The 18,409-nt window shown below is 36.6% G+C and overlaps 1 protein-coding gene across 1 annotated transcript in view; it reads left to right on the forward strand.

Annotated features, from left to right (window-relative positions):
• LOC135086500 (glutamate receptor 1-like) overlaps window positions 1-18,409 on the forward strand; it is a 69,430-nt gene that overhangs the window by 26,688 nt on the left and 24,333 nt on the right. Inside the window, exon 4 of the mRNA XM_063981221.1 lies at window positions 194-323. Coding sequence (XP_063837291.1) covers window positions 194-323 — 130 coding nt within the window. The remainder of the gene's footprint in view (window positions 1-193; window positions 324-18,409) is intronic.

Genomic DNA, 18,409 nt, shown 5'->3' on the forward strand with positions numbered 1-18,409 from the left:
TGGTACGTTTGTATAAAATTTTGAGTTACACCAACGGGAGTAGTATTCATTTCATATTTGCTTAAATTTTTTAGTTTCCGTTAAAAATCTGTTAATAAGCAATTCCGAAAGTAATACGGAACCTCAAACTGTACACAAAGCTCTGTATTTGGCTTTGTTGTGAGCAAAGTGGGTAAATCGTAATATTTTTCAGGTCATTCCTCCGTCGTCTGGCTTGATCGACCACGCTGTGAGCATGAGGCCGGACTACCACAAAGCAATCGTGGATACAATCGTACATTATGGATGGAAGGAAATCATTTACGTATACGACTCTCATGACGGTAAGTGTCTATGCAATATTATTATTTAATATTAAACAAGTAAGTATGGCGACTAAACAAAATCCTTAAAAGGCAACAAACTAAAAAACCTATTGCAAATTGTGTTTCCATTTTCTTCTTGTCGTGTGCTATTTTCATAGCAACCCATGGACTTATTATAGGAAATAATATCGTCAGGGTTTGTTTGTCCAGACGGATCGATCACTCTATGGGATAAACGACGCTAGCTAAAGCGGAACCACAGATGGATGGCCAAGAACATCTAACATATATCGAGATAATCCAAAATAATAAAACGCGACGCATCAAATCCATCTGTCGGCCGTTTGGTGTAGTGGTTCAGAACGGACTACTATGCCGAGAGGTCCCGGGTTCGATTCCCGGCCGGGCAGAAATTGAAATGATGAATTTTAATTTCTGTGACGGGTCTGGGTGTGACTATGTATAATATTTATGTATTTAAAAAAAAAAAGTATATAAGTAGTATATCCGTTAAGCTAGCACCCATAACACAAGCATCAAGTTGCTTACTTTGGGGCTAGCTGGCGCTGTGTGAAATTGTCCAAAGATTTATTATTATTATTATTATTATCTGATTTATAACACGAGAAAAACTAACCGGAATTCGTACATTCGATTTCGGCATAAAGACATTTTTTAAGATCTCTTACGTGATTGTTTCAGTTTGATCTCCATTTTCCTAGGTTAGAATGTGATGAAGAAACCACGGTTATTTTTAATACAATGCCTGAATCACCTAATTAGTGACTAAGCAGAGCGTTAATTGTGCCGTTTCATTATAATATATTTAATCACCCAAACTTAGACGAGTTTTTACATTAAATTTCGTATAAATACACCTTAAATTCTGACGAGAACCATTCGCATAATCTGCTCACTTAATTTTCATAGATTACCTCAACAGCAAGCTTTCTTCGAAACACGGCAGTTACGGTACTTTTTCTTCTAAGATAACAAACAGTAACCGAGGTGGAGACTGTTGTTTTTTCGGATTAACTTTTTAATATCAGTGAATATTAAGATAACGGAACGGAGTGAGCCGAGCGAGGAGGTCGGGGCTTACTATTCTCTTTATCGTTTTGCTTTACAACAGAAATGGCGGTTTTATAAATCGTAAATTGTACCGCTGGCTAGGGATTACTAGGAGCTGACTCTACCGATAATAAAATGTCGACACGAAAGAGATTGCGGCTGGAACTGGGGCTAATAGTCGCTGCAGCGGTTTAATGGGGTGCCTATCACCAATGGAACAACGGCCAAATTCTTTACTTAATTTACAGGATTTTCACCCTAATAAAATCTACAGTACCCACTTCATATTAAACTTTTATGTTCACGTTCCATATGGTAGTACAGTAGAAATTTCTTTCTGTTTTAAAGTGTAATGCACTCAAATCATCGTCGGTACTGTGTATCAGAATCAGAATATCAGAAACAATACCTACTTTCTAATCTTTGTTGTAAACATGTTGTGTTATTTGTCAAAATTCATTTTTTCGTGGCTCATAACAGTATTTTTAAAATCGCTAAGCCTGCCACTCGGATATTTCATCTTTATTTCAAATTCCCCAGGCTTTTGCGAGAGGCAATAAATAATATTTATAGTACAGGGGCTGAACACCTCATTCGAGAGCGTACAGCTACGGCTACAAGTTATGAAACTCGTACGATTTATAAACGAAAAGCAACATAGCACGATACCTATGTACGTACAGGCGACAACACATCAGACTATACATTTTTGTTGCAAAACCGCCTTTATTACAAGCACTCGGGATCCCACAGTGTACAACTTGACGTGCCGTTGTTTGTACGCACCTTGTACCAAAAACTGATCAACTTTGCTTGATACCCACAAAAGTTTCCTCTTGAAGAATTTTCATTTTGCGCACACTGATGGAACAGAGTTTACTGGCGGTTTTTTCACGGTGCCCTTTGATATTGACACAACAAGTTAACCGTGGGTATTCAAATCTAATGTACACAGTTTTTTTGTTTTTTAATTCTTACAATGTTATTGTTTTCGATTGTTGGGAGGTAGTTAACAATGCGACGAGTTTGAATAGAAACTGGCTAGATTTAATTAGTACTGATAGTTGAAATTCTAAAATTCTGTTTAATGAAACGAAACGAAAACCAATTGCAATGTTTGGGTTTTACCCTATCTATTATTTTAGAACATATTGACACCAATATTGACACCACAAAAACGCATGTTTAACCAGATTATGGACATGAATATTAAACAACCCTTTATGCTTGAATACTACGTTCAAGATCCCTTGGAAGGTCTTGGATGTGGTTCACAACACATTCAAAGAGTAATTTAAAGATTATCGACTCTTATTTTTGCACCCAATAGAGACTTTACGATGACAACAGTTGGGTCGACCCATGCACTTATTTCATTCGATTATCACGGCGCGCTCACTGGCGGAGCCGTAAAGTTTTACGCGCAGCCTGGATTGTGAGACCACCTCTGCACTTATTTTAATGACATTACTGGTCTTTCTTTCCTATTGCACCAATCTGCCCTGCTCGTTCCTCGCTAATCGAAATTAGAAAATAGAATCTAAAATTGCCCCTTGTGAAGTTTTCATTTTGAGCCTAACTACAAGTTACAATATTTCATTTTTTAAAATTAACCAATCACCATTAGGTCCAAAAAAGACTAATTGAACTTTTTTTGTAATTCTTCTTCATGAAACGAGAACCAAACTAACCATACATTTAATAGTTTAATAGAAACAATATTCCAGAACTTTTGCGTATTTAACCACTAAGCAAAATCATAAAATACCTAGTGGTAGTGACCTTAAGATTAGCCCTGAAAAATCTTCTTCGCTTAGATATACGGGTGTTTCTCTGCTATTTGGAAAATCGTCCATACAAGACTGTCCTGAAGTAATTTTATTAAATGTTGAGAAATTTTGTTAACGAAATTCAGGGCAATAGTAATTTAAATACATATCTAAAAAAAGCCCACACATTTTCCCCTTAGTTTTTGAGTTATTGGCGATTTTTCGCAAAATTGCGACAGGGGAATGTTGCAACCACCCAGGGGAATGTATTATGGACAAAAACAATTAGTATTTTTCTTTGAATAAACAAACTCTTTATTTTTCTTTGCTATTATAAAAATATGTAAGTTTTTGAAACAAAAAGTATTATTATTAAAACAAATATTACTAATTTATAATGACTTTTCTTAAGCCTAATAACAGTAGCATTAAACTTAACGAACAATTAAGTTTTAAGACTTAAATTGTATGACACTAAAGTCAGTCTTTATAATAATCAAAAATGTAGTATCCTGCCTTTTAAAACAGAACCAAAAAAATACAAAAAGTAATAAACAAAAAACATTATTACTGCTAATTTTTGTTTTTTGACCCCGTTTCTGGTGAATGTAATATTGAAACGCTATTCTTGTTATTTCGTGTTGGGTCAGATGATCTTAAAGGCGCCTGATGTTCTTCTGCGAAATCTTCTGAATCAGATGTAGGTATTTTCCCTTCCGAAATTATTTGTTCATTATCATCATCATCATCATTTCAGCCATAGGACGTCCACTGCTGAACATAGGCCTCCCTCAAAGACTTCCATGTTGATCGATTCGTAGCGGCCTGCGTCCAGCGCCTTCCTACTACCTTTATAATGTCGTCGGTCCACCTTGTGTACCGTAAAACGCAGCGTGGGACGTCCACGCGGCCTCCACTACAGAACCTTGCTGCCGATGGGCCATCAGTTCTGCGTACTATGTGCCTTCCTATTGCCACTTCAGCTTGCTAATCCGTCGGGCTATGTCACCGACTTTAGTTCGTTTACGGATCTCCTCATTCCTGATTCGATCTCGTAAAGAGACACAAATTATTTGTTATGTCTTCATGACTTTCTTTTTTGCACGAAACTTAGCACAGTGCTCCCTCCAAACCTTTTTTACAGCCTTATGCTCACGACAACTCATATCTTTAACTGATTTTATTTAAAGTTTTTCTTTTTTCTTCTTTTTTTCAATTTTTCTTTTAGGATAATGTTTCAAGTCGATGATATCATAATTGCACAGCTATACGTTTTTGTTCTTGAAATTCTTCTCATGTTTCGCGTAGCTTCTTTTTCGGTGAAATTTTGAGATAATACCTACTAAAAAGACGTTATTTTAGTGGTCAAAACCTAGGAAAACAGTAGTATGAACAGACCCCTGTGGTATGAACAGTACCCTGTGCTATGAAATGACAGGGGAATGTTCGCCAGGGGAATGTTATTTTTACGTGAATACTTCATAAAACAATATCATTTAAGAACATTAAAATAAACGCAACTTATGTGGCTACATACTAGAAGATTAATTAATTTAAACAAATTGTCGTTATTAAAACTCTTAAAATAGTAAAAAAAAGGCTCACCAGGGGAATGTTTTCACTGACGGCCGAGACGCGTGGTTCACCAGATGACGCAGTAGTAGCATTAAACAAAATAGCGGCTGCCCACTAGCTACACAACTGAACAACCTTAACACCTATTGCGTTCCGTTTTGCGATCTAAGTGCTTTGCGCCAAAACTAAATATGACTTTAAACCGGTTTTAAAATTTTAACAGGGGAATGTTTTAATAATTTGAGGACAGCATTCTCAGAAGGATATTTTGATTAAAATTATATTGTAATTAACATTGTTTGTGATGTATTAAGATGCTAACTGTTATTGTTAATGTATTTGGATATTTTTTATTCAAATATCAACAGAAATATAATAAACATTTGTAACAATATGTGTAATTCTGGAAAAGGGACGTACCAGGGGACTGTGATTTGAGACGTTTGAGGTTATTTATTCGAATATTCCATGATTAAATTACTAAATATGCTATGTCATGCTAAGAATACCTAATTCTATGTCAGTATTGATACAAAAACCTGAGAAATTTTAAGGTTTACTACATAAATTTAGCTTGGGACAGCGATTTTCCATTTAGTGGAGAAATGCCCATACGCGTCCTTCCTTAACGCGCGTACGCGATTACATCTCACGAAAGCTCCTGAATGGGGCCTCATGTATTCCCCAGAGGTTCAAAGGTCTGAGCAACTTCGAACGGAGCATTTTGTTAAACTCAACCAATAGAGTAAGACGTTTTAGTAAAGAACCAACATCTATTACAATTTTAACAATAATTATGAACAAACAATCCAGCCATAATATTTATTTTGAATCTCGAGGAAATAACAACAATCCAATAACATCGAGTTAAAGAGCGAATGTCGGGAGCGACAAACGAAATTTGCCGATGGGTATTTCGCTGATAAATTCAGACACGTGTAATAGAAATCTACATACGACTGCGATAATATCATTATTCAATTTATTCAAGGCGAGCCGCGGCGTACCGCAGGCGGCTAGGCACATGCCAGGGGCAAGCCACGCGGCCGCATGCATGCACAACTATCATTCCGCAAAGTCTTGAAGCATACCTATTGCATAATTTGTGGCGGCGAAACATGACATACAAACACTGTTTGATAAACAACACCCATTTCTTAAACACTAGTTTAAAGCTGTTTTTTGGAACATTGTAAACTGCCTTAGCAATTTTACGAACTGGATAAAGACATTTGTATTGAGCTAAACGACAGCTACGATCAAAACTTACAGACTAATCTCAAGGGAGATTAGTTTACATTTATTTTCCATTCAAGATCAAAGTATTTGATTCCAAGTGTATGTAACTTCATCTTGTGAGCATTTTAGAATATCGTCTGGGAACTTCCAACGTACGATAACATCCAGTTAGGACTCCGCCGAGTTGATCGTTATCGTAGCCGATGCGCACAATCTTACCTTAATCTGATACTTTATTGTGGAGGACCGTACAAAGGGCTTTATCAGAGCTACCTACCATTTTTAATATTTACAACCTAGGATCACTCTTCAACCAAAAAATATAACTTTATTACAATTAATTGAAAAATAAGATGACTGAAATTAACTGTCAAAATTATATTTGACATTGACGGTGCTTTGTTTTTAAATTTAAAACCACGGCCTCCTTTGAAATGTTAGAGAGTCAGACTCAGAGTTATAACCTCATTGGTTTGGACATCGTTGTTTCAAAGAAAAAATAAACCTACCCTGCGTAAAAGCACGGTAAAAGTTAAAACCTAAGTAGGTATAGTTCCAAAATACTGAACTGTCCTATCCATGACATTGACAGCGGGGCGCCACCGTCAATACCGGATCGCTGGTTCTGATTTTTGCCATGTTGGAAACCATATATTTGAACGATGGTAGCGCCCCCCTGTCATTGAGTTTGGCGGGACAGTTCAGCGTGGGTCATCTATAGGTATCTCTGCTTCTGTTTATTCGACGAAATATTGAAAGAACAATTTCACTCTGAAGATGAAATTTCATTTGACACAAACCAAACGAGGAATTTATTTTTAAAGCAAAATTACGTTTCGAGCACCACTTCTCCTTTAATACCGGGGGTAAAGAGAATATTGTGTCGAGTTGGTACGCATACTCGGAGCCGCGATATCAAAATATGAATTTATTGCGTGTAACAGAGAAATTGATATTTATGCACCGGCGTAAATTGCGGTGTAAAGAAACCTCAAGTATCAGGTAGGCTCCGACAAAACAAAAAAGAAGGGCAACTCATAGTCTCGTCGGTTTGAAATGGCAGTGATTATTTCCTTTTACAAATATTGCGTTATATGTATAAGAGATTGACATGATAGTGATCATCTACCCCTTGATAATACACATACATTAGATAAACATAGGCGCCTTTGGAATATACCTTAAATTACTTTTGAAATCTGGGCTTATGGAGCTCTATATTTGTTTATTCGTAACAAACAACACTGTACGACTCTATCGTCCGTATTCACAAATGATGCTTGCTTAAGTGAAGCAGCAAATCGGACGCTCAGCGTTGAATAGAGCTCTGTGATTGGTGTGAACCCTGTGCGTCCACGCCCTCTGTGAGACCTCATTGTAATGTTTGTGAATACGGACGTATCACTCGTCCTGGGAAATAATATAGCTGCAAAAATTATGCATCACGAGAATAATCACAAAATAAAGCTGCCATATTCAATACATTATTAAAAACGATAATGTGTGTTAGGTCACTGATCATTTTCATCTCATTAAGTTATCGCAAACATTTAGTACCAGCTCAATATTTAGTATTGCTGAGCTTCCAATTAACTGTTTATTAATTTATGTATTTTATTGAAACACAAAGACAAAATGTGGTCGTTATAAAATACTTATTTCATTTCTGTATTATGTCAAAATAAATATATTTTATACGAATTTAACATAGTAGGTAGGTAATTAATAACCTATACCTTACTACGATATCATAAGCTTTATTTTACTTGCCTATTGTTACTCCTGCACCTGTTGTATGTACGTAACTATAGCATAATTAAGGGCAAAATAACTTACTTCTCATTTTAAAACATTACACAGAGTGTTTTTACCATTTTAAACTAACTATACGAATTCGTATTATTAACCTTCCTATACCCGCGCGTTGGTCTCTCAGACCGACGAACTAATAATTCGGAGTTTTTTCAAAAAGTATTAACTCTATGACTTTGCGGTTTTTAGTAGCTTCATGATTTGTGGCCTGCCATTGTTTAGTGTTGGGCGATCGCTGCTGCCAAGTGTATGTGTCTCACTTTTTGCTGTTATTCGGTCTGTGAGACCGACGCGGGTATACGTGTATCTACTTCAGGTATGTTACTATTGTTTTATTTTACAATATTACTCAATAAAATGTATCGTCATATTTTAGTGGCGTTTCATATCAAATAAGTATTACTGTATTTTATTATTATTAATTTGTTTTAGCCATTTTTGTCGTCATAATGAACGAAGAAATGATAAAGGCGCTGTTAGAATGTGAAGATTCGGACTCCAACTATGATGACCAGAGTGACAGTGATGAGGTGGTGGATGATTTAGAAGTGCAGGAGAATAACACCGATTCTGAGCAGAAGGGTGATATGTCAGATGCAAAAAGTATTTTTGTCATTATACGAGCATGCAGTTATGGTATGTTCCGGTTATTATTCCACTGAAACCACTAGTGATAAATACTGTTTTGTTCTTTTATATTACTAAGGATACTTCCATTTATTATATTTTATAGTAATTTTTTAGGCTTCAAAAGAAAAAAGTTTATTTTTGTTATTAAATTTAGGCTGATGTAAAATTTTGTTTAAATTTTAAGTCTGATTTAAAGGCCGATTAAATCAAAATATCTATAAATATAAAATTTGTTTTAATTTTTTTTATGCAATTATAACCTTAACGTATAATTAAAGCAAATTATAGTACAGTACAGTACACAATTATACTATAAAACACGAGCTCAACTTTCGGTCTGAGAGACCGTGCGCGGGTATATGTGTAATGCTTTTTGGCGCGGGTATACGAAGGTTAAGAAGTTAGTCCGGTAAGTAAGCCTTCCGAAGAGTCCATACCTATCCAAGTTGGAGGGCTATTGAATAAGAACCTTCTTAAACTGTATTAATTTAAACTTATTAACGATCATGAATATTAATGGCGTTTACTGTTCGCATGAAAATGAATTTCAACCGAAAACAAAGTATTGAACTTCCAAAACAAATAACTTTATGATAAACGTTGATAGCAAGCCATGAACTCTGTAATTTGTAAAATGATTTTGGAGGTATATTATACGTTATTATTTTGTAAATACGTAATCTAACTCTATTTAGTAAAATATGAAACGAATGATGCAAATACAGGGTGACAGTTTCGGGCTTGAATACTTTTCGCAAGATGTTCAAATTTCCATGTTCATCTTGTGTCTTCGTGTACGATACTTAGAAGTAAGTAGCAACCTTTAGCTATATACAGACTCCCGTCTACATCACGTTTCGTTTGAAACCTGATCTTTTGATAGAATAACGGGAACGCTTTGTTCCGTGTGTAGGATCAGAGGATACGGTCCGCTATCAAAAAGACTTCCCAAGACCATTTTATTTCTCGTTTTCCCTTCTATGTATACCTAGGTACAATAAGATTTTCTACTGATGACGCACTGTCTTACGTAATATAAATTTGTTACAAAAATTGTTGGTAATTGATATTATTTTGAGTTAAATAAATATTAAATTTTTTGGTACAATAAATAGAAAAATCACTTTAAAATACTTTTCGATCAACAAGACAGTATGCTAAAAATTTACTAGCTTAATAAGTCAACAAAACAAAAAAATAATAATAGATTAACAGTAAATCTCACATCAACATCAACATCGTTGGTGTTTGAAGAATTTCACTCAAAATCACACACCGCACAAGAAAACATGACCTCTCTTTTATTAAATTTACAAAATAAGCAACCTGTTCAGGCACACATACTTAATAGTTTTGTCGATGACCTAAACGGAGGCGCAGACACTATTGAGGAGGCGATAGGCGTTCGTGACGAACTTATTGCATTAATGTCCACGGCAAATTACGAACTTCGCAAATGGTCTGCGAATGACCCTAGGTTGTTACAGGACTTGCCGTCAGATCATTGTGAAGTACCTAGTAGTTTCGATAAAGAAGATCAGTTTGGCTGTAATATAGGTATTGGGAGTTCAGTGGGAACCAAAGACGGATTGTTTTACATATAAGGTAAATGTCCCTACCGAAACACAGGTCACGCGACGTACCATCTTGTCGTCGACAGCTAAGTTATTTGACCCGCTAGGGTGGATATGTCCGGTAATTTTTCGCGCGAAACTAATATTGCAGGAGTTTCTAAGCACGGGAGATAGCAGTAAAAGTGTTGAATGCGATGCACCTGCACCCGAGGCCCTAGTACAGAAGTGGCGCGATCTTCTCTCAGATTTACCTAACTTGACTCGGCTTACGATACCGCGACGTTTACGGATACACGGAAGTAAATATAATACCTACTCCTTACACGGATTTTGTGACGGATCATCGGCGGGCCACGGTGCGGTTGTTTATTTGCGGACAGTAAGTGATACCGGTCATGTATCTCTTCATCTTTTATTGGCTAAATCACGCGTATCACCACTTAAGAAAAGGGTTACAATACCTCAGTCGGAACTTAACGGTGCGGTTTTGTTGGTAAATTTAATAAAACATGTTTATGATACACTAACAAGCGAAGTAGGTATTCGCATTGATGATGTTTTCGGATGGTGTGATAGTACTATAGTGTTGGCATGGATTCGGACGCAACCACATAAATTACAAGTCTATGAGGGAAATCGGGTAACAAAAATAATAACATCGGAAGTCCCAATCACATGGCGGCACGTACCAACCGACAAGAACTGTGCCGACGCGGCCTCGCGTGGCACATCGGCAGCCGAACTGCTTAACCACTCCTTGTGGTGGAACCCTGACTGGCTCTGTCTTCCACCCGAAGAGTGGCCTTCTAACAAACCGGATATTCCCGAAAGTTCACTACCTGGTATTAAATTAAAAACTGTAGTTACTAATGTTGCAGTATCACAGGACAACGTTAACTTTGACTTGCTTGAGCGATATAGTTCATTTGATAAGCTAATAAATGTAACCGGTTTTATCCTACGTTTTATACAGGGTATTCAAAAGAAAAACGAAATTAATAAAAACAAGTATTTGTCGGTCGAGGAACGTAGGAACGCACTTAAAAAACTTATTCTTTTAGTTCAGGCGGAGGCTTTCAAAGAAGAAATAGATTCTTTAAAATCAAATTCTAAAATTAAGTCGCACTTAAAGAAATTAAATCTGTTTCTTGACACTGACGGGCTAGTCCGAGTGGGTGGTAAATAGGGTTTCTGCTCGAGCTTTCTCGAACTCGAGAAAACTCGAGAAATTTGGCTTCATTCGAGACGAGAAAAAAATTACCGGAGCTCGAGAATTCTCGAGTTTCGATTTTGAAGCTTTAATATTCTTGAAAGCCGATTTTCTTAGACAAAAGTAAGTTTTTTATTATTTAATAGGTCAACGTTGCTTTTAGACTGGCCTATTCTTTCCTTTTTTAACTGATTTGATTTGCAAGTCATGATCTCAATCGAAACTAAGTAATAATGTTCACCAACGAGTATGCTATATTTATTATGTATGTTTAATCTGACTGAAAAATTTGTTAACTAGACAGTTACCTTACCTAACAGACGTTAGGTTAGGTACTCCTGCCTCCTCGTAAAGTTAATTCAAGTCGTTATCTGTAAGAAATTTAAAAATTTATTAAAAAGTTCTTTTTGTTCATAAAAAAAACTATTTATTTATTTATTTAAGGACAGCTAACAAGACATACACAATTAACTGGAAAAAACATTGAAAACAATACGTGTTTATAGTGTAGCCTTAATTAAAAGCTGCCACGACATGTGCATAGATTGCGTGGAAGCGTGGTATCGACTAGTCTAAAAAAAAATTGAATATTTATTTATTTATTTATCGTAATTTTGCTATTTGGACTTGTGTTCTTTAGAAAACAAGTGATTCAATTGTAGCTCCAGATTTTTATTGTTATTTATCCTTAAAGTGCCCGCGACTTTATGACTTTTGTTATGATTATTGGTAAATATTAATTATGAAAGAAGATTTTATTTTTCGTTTATTTCCTTATCAAAATAAGTGGTACTAAATTCTAATATTGATTGTTGTGCATAAAAGTAGGTATATTAGATTAAAAAAACCTGTGTTTTTATTAAATTTCAACCGATTTCAGCAGTTTTCATTAAAAGACTCGAGACCCGAGAAAACTCGAGACTTTGGCCTCGAGAATTCTCGAAACTCGAGAAAAAAAATAGGTCGAGAAATCAGAAACCCTAGTGGTAAATTGCGCCATTCCAACCTGCCATTTAACGCGAAACACCCAATTCTACTCCCGGGGAAGGGTGCCTTTACCCAAAGTCTGGTAGAATATTATCATCACTCACACTGCCACGTAGGAGCCAATGCCTTGGCCTCAATATTGTCACGCAGTTATTGGATTTTATCCGTGAGACGCGTAACTCGGAGTGTTACGTTTAAATGCATTCAGTGTTATCGAGCGCGACCTAGACTTGCTCAACCATTGATGGCGGATCTCCCTCCAGACCGTGTGAGATCATTACGACCGTTTCAAAGTGTAGGTACGGACTTCGCGGGACCCTTTTACATAAAATCAAGCTCGTTAAGAAGCGCTCGTGTAGAGAAGTGCTATCTCTGCGTTTTCGTGTGTTTAACGGTGAAGGCGGTACATCTAGAAGTAGTCACGGGACTGTCAGTCGAAGCCTTCGTTGACGCATTCACGAGATTCGTTTCCCGTCGCGGCTTACCTTCACTTGTAAGATCCGATTGCGGCACCAACTTTACCGGAACTGATAAATATCTAAAGGAACTATTCGTATATCTGCGTGATCATAACTACGAAATAGGCCGAGAATTAGCAAAATCTAACGTCACATGGCTATTTAACCCACCTAGCAGCCCAAACATGGGTGGCATCTTTGAAGCTGCTGTTAAATCTGCTAAATCTCTCATGCGTAGAGTTCTTGGAGAACAAAGGTTGACCTTTGAACAACTTACTACCTTCTTTACGCGTGTTGAAGCTGTTATGAATTCTCGACCATTGACTCCATTAAGTTCAGACCCGAATGATCTCGAAATTCTAACACCCGGACATTTCTTGATCGGCGAGCCCTTGGTTGCCCTGCCTGAGTACAATTTTGAAGAAGTTCATATCGGCCGGCTTAATCGTTTCCAATGAAGAATGTTCACTAATTTTGTTTTTTAGCTTTCTGTATTCTCTGTTAAAAATAAAAAATACACGTGAAAGAATTATTTCGATACGTCAATTAGTTTCCAAGATATTGAATTTTAAAAGTGCGGGCGGCGGCCGGCCCGCCATTTTATGCGCGTAACGTCATATTACAACGACTGGCTCATATTTGTATGGGTGGAATCTTGCAAACTGAATTAAGACCCACTTCCAGGCAACCGATTAAGCTGAAATTTCGCAAACACATGTGATTTGGATGACCATGCAATATTATGATGACATGGAGCTGATCTGATGATGGAGCTGGAAGGTGGCCATAGGAACTCTATAATAAAACGACTTAAATGCATCGAGTTTGGGCTCGTTCGTTTTGTATTGATGAGTATTTTAATTCTATATAGTAATCGGGGTCTAATAATGGAGCTGGAAGGTAATTCGCAATAAAACGACACAATCGCATCAAGTTTGGGTTTGGTTCAATTTTAATTTCTGTGATGGGTCTGGGTGTTAATATGTATAATAAGTTTGTATTTACAAAAAAAAATTATTTAAGTATGTTTATATCCGTTTTCTAGTGAGTGGACGCTGTGAATGTACGTCACACGGGGTCACGTGACCGTCGGCGGGACTCAATATTTAAGCGAACTTTGAATGCCTATAAAATCATAACTACTGGGTATTTTTGAATGAAATAAAAACGAATGTATTTGTAAATGTAAAAGCTTAACTGTAACATAGGTTTCAAGTGATTTTGCATACCTAGTAACATTCTCAATTGTTGCAACGTCTTTCACAACACTTTTGGTGTCGATGGCGCGACGAATACCTTCATACCCTCCAAATAAGACACAAATGGACGGATACAACAGAGCCAATAAAACTCGGTGACTTAGTTTTGATAAAAGAGGATAATCACCCACCTTTACAGTGGAAACGCGGTCGTGTAGTTAAACTTTTACCCGGCAAAGACAAAATAATACGAGTAGTAGAGGTACAGACTGCAAACGGCAGGCTCTTACGGCCTGTATCTAAACTCGGTAGGCTTCCAATTATTAGTAATTAGGTCAACCAAGGCGACCTTGGTTCGGGGGGGAGTGTATGTTCAGGCACACATACTTTCAATGACCACGGTACGATTGCGCGGGACCTATTTAAATCTGCCGCCAACTCCGTCCCGCCAAAACTTACACGGCGAGCGCGCGCGACTACAGCAGCGCCGCGCTCCACGACGGCAAACGAACGAAAACTATGCAACACGCTCTCTCGCGTTTGGGCCGGAATCGCGAGTGCCACGCTTATTGTGTGCTCCAACGGAAATGTGAAATTTGGTGACTTTTTGGAAATGTTTTGTGTGTGAGGCCTCCACCGTACTTTGCTTGAAGTTAGTGACTCAAGTGAACCACCGAAGACACCGGGCGAAGCCCTAACTACCGGCCGGCGGCGTCCTACAGAGTACCTACCAGCAGCGCGGCGGCAGACAAGGTACCTGTTCGATTGTTTCTGTGTTTTGTTGATTGTGTTGTGCCTGGACGACACTGGGGAACTCATATTCGGATAAGCTATCGAAGTAGTTAACACAACCATTGTTCCGAAAGGTGAAAATTGTTGTTGAGATGATTTAATTTTGGACCAAGGCACTTATTATGTCAAGTGAAGAATAAATTGTCTAACCTAAATGTAATCTAATAAACCTACGTGACCTTAAAAGCATTTCAGGGATGGGCAGAAAATTAACGAATTTAGGTACTTAATATTAGCTTAAGCTCTCAAAATACAATGGATTAAAATTGCTTCTACTATAGAAAAATATCTTTACAAAAATTAATCAAACCAACAGACATGAAAAAAATGCAGAAATGAGAAAATATTAAATCTCTTTGCACCCCAGTAGTGCTAAGATGTCATATAATGTACCTAGGTTAATTTTATGTTCGTGTAGGTAGTGCACGTGAAGGGATTAGAAGCTCTAGCCTACTTATGTAAGTAGGCGGAACATAGGACACTATATTCACACCTACACCTGCTTACACATGCAACAGCTTACAAGAAACGTGTGATTTGAAATAGAATAGATAGGTATTTAATTTTATTTATGAGTGCAGCCCATGAAGTTAATATACCTGGCAATATTACATTTATGGCCCAGCCGTAGGTATTTTCAGTCATCATCATCATCCTTAAAATAAAATTTATTATAATAATCTTTATTGCTAGTATCTCTGTAATTAAACATAATTGGAATAATTTAAAATAATTTTCCGATAATCTTCATCGTGATATTGTCGATGTTGTAAAATGAAATCACATTTCAAGTGTGGTGCCGATATTACGAAAATAAAATTATGAATATTACATTTCTTTGTAAAATGTATGTGTTATTTATTAATTCGAGAAGCTTTCGTGAAATCAATTAATAAACAGCATCGACATATTCATATTCATATTTATACCTATTCATTTATTTATTACATAATAAACATACAAGCAGTAACTGGCCCGGATTTTGCTCATATTTTGTAACAGCTCTTTTTCTCGATTGCATGAAGTATAAACTCGATCGAAAACCGTTATTCGGTTAAAGTATGCGTATAAGTTAATACACTGTTTTGAGCGAGATAAGCACATAGGAAAGTTGCATAGATAGGAACTAAATAGTTATTATAACTTGCAATTCCTAACTGGCCACCTAAATATGATTCCATAAATAGTGTCCTTAATTGGTCCAATAATATGTTAAATAAAAATAAAAACTATTGCAGTTATACATTAATTAAATTTCTTCAGTGCGCGAAGATGCAGAATTGTGGGAGGTTAATATTTACTTGGACCGTTTCCAAGTTGCCACGATGAGTTTTAAACAGCTCTCTATATTACTCCGTAAGTAACTGTGCGATGTCGAGGGTCATTTCTTAGCTTTTGATGTCTTTACTAAGTGGATCCATGCATTTTGTTGAGAGAAGACATTCCAGTTTGTAGGTAAGAAGAAAAAATGCTTTCAAACAAAATGTTTTGAAAAAAAAAAAAACAATGCGCAATGTCAAATTAACTGAAGATCCGAAGCACAAACTTTCGAAAATCTTACTTTAAATTTAGGTAGGTATATTGTGGGGCCTACTTTATCTAAAATCTTAATCCTCCGACAAAAGATTTAATATGAGTTAGGTTCTATTATCAAATAAGTTAGTATAGAATATGGCAAGCGCTTCTTACAGCCTGCCACGTGCCTTGTCTAACCAAATCAAAGATAGCTGTGATAAAAATAACCAATATATTATTGGCAGGTAGCTAATAGCTCATAAGATAGGCCCCCTTAATTAATGTTTATTGTCCGAGGTGCATATCTTTTTCATAAAGGTTACTAAACCTTTGTCACCTGTCATCCGCTTAGCAGAGGGAAGTCGAACCTTAACTTCGAACTCCTATGTTCTTCTGATTAATTTCGTTGCGGGTCCAATGACAGTTTAACTTTCCCCCGGGACAAACTTGACCTTCACTGGTTGGGTTTTTATTGGCGGTCAAGCTGTAGATCCTGGCTACACAGGAGTTGCGGTGGTTGGAAAGAGAGGTGGGAATAGTCCCGTATCATTAAACAAAATCAAAAATCAAAATCAAAATCAAAAGTATTTATTCAGTTTAGACCACAAGTGGCACTTATGAACGTCAAAATTATTATAGAAAATAATAAAAAAGAAAAGTTAGCCCTTATGGGGCACTTTACATGTCTCCTTATCTTTTGGGCCCTACCAGCGCTTCGAGACAAACATATGGCAAGTGCTGAGAAGAAACGCCGGAACAAACTCAGTCACCACTAATTGCCGGGAAATATCTAACGCTAAGAATAACCAAATTGGAGTACATCAAATATGTGCAGACTGAACTGACCACGCATCCTTGTCATCAATATAGTCTCGAACCTTGTAGTACCCTTTGGACATAAGGGTATTTTTTATATGTATCTTAAATTTGTTTATTGGTAATTCGACAAGGTTGTGTGGTATTTTGTTAAATATGGTAATACATTTCCCCAAGAATGAATTACCTATTTTATGCAACCTAAAAGATGGAACAGCAAGTTTATTCTTATGTCTCGTGTTAAATGAGTGGACGTCGCTTTTCTTAGTAAATAAATGTAAATGTTTACGGACATACATAATGTTATCAAATATATATTGCGAAGCCACAGTCAATATATTGATTTCTTTAAAAACTTCTCTAAGCGAGTCACGTGGTTTAAGACCGTATATTGCCCGAATAGCTCTTTTCTGTAAAATGAAAATTGATTCTATGTCTGCTGCTGAGCCCCACAGTAAAAGACCATAAGACATAATACTATGAAAATAACTAAAATATACAAGCCTTGCTGTTTCAACATCAGTCAAGTTTCTGATCTTTCTCACCGCAAAGGCAGCTGAACTAAGTCTTCCCGCCAAGGCAGCAATATGGGGGCCCCATTGTAATTTACAATCTAGAGTAATACCTAGAAAAACAGTAGAGTTTATCAGTTCAATACGTTCATTATTTACTGTAATATTTGTGTTAACTTGTTTGACATTAGGCATAGTGAATTTTAAACATTTAGTTTTTTTGCGTTTAATAGCAAATTATTAGTTGTAAACCAGTCTAATACTTTGGAAAGAGCATTATTCACGTCGTCAAATATTTCCTGACGCCTGTTAGTTTTAAAAATTAAAGAAGTGTCATCAGCAAATAATACTATCTCACAAAGGTCCTTTGAATAAAAAGGTAGATCATTTATATAAATCAGAAAGAGCAATGGTCCCAGTATTGAGCCTTGGGGCACTCCCATTTTTAGAGGGGCGCCTGAAGAGTTAGTTCCGTGAATATTTACTTTTTGTAATCTGTCTGAGAGGTAAGAGTGTAATAGGCTTAAGGCCTTGCCTGATATGCCATAATGCTCTAGCTTAAATAACAGAGTTTGATGATCAACACAGTCAAACGCCTTCGATAAGTCACAAAATACACCAATAGCATCTTTTTTCTCCTGCCAAGCATCGAAAATGTGTTTGATAAGAGCAACCCCTGCATCGGTCGTACTTTTCCCTTTTGTAAACCCATATTGTTTTTCATGAAACAGTTTATTTAAGTTAAAATGAGACAGTAGTTGATTGAAAATAATTTTTTCGAATATTTTACTGAGCGCAGGTAGTATCGATATAGGTCTAAAGTTGGATGGGTCACTTTTGTCTCCTGCTTTAAATAATGGTATAATTTTACTATGTTTCATCAGGGTGGGGAACTGACCTTCGTTAATACATTCATTAAAGATATGAGCTAAATGGGGAGCTATA

This window comes from Ostrinia nubilalis, chromosome Z (genome assembly GCF_963855985.1).
Source record: "Ostrinia nubilalis chromosome Z, ilOstNubi1.1, whole genome shotgun sequence".
Taxonomy (NCBI): Eukaryota; Metazoa; Arthropoda; class Insecta; order Lepidoptera; family Crambidae; genus Ostrinia; species Ostrinia nubilalis.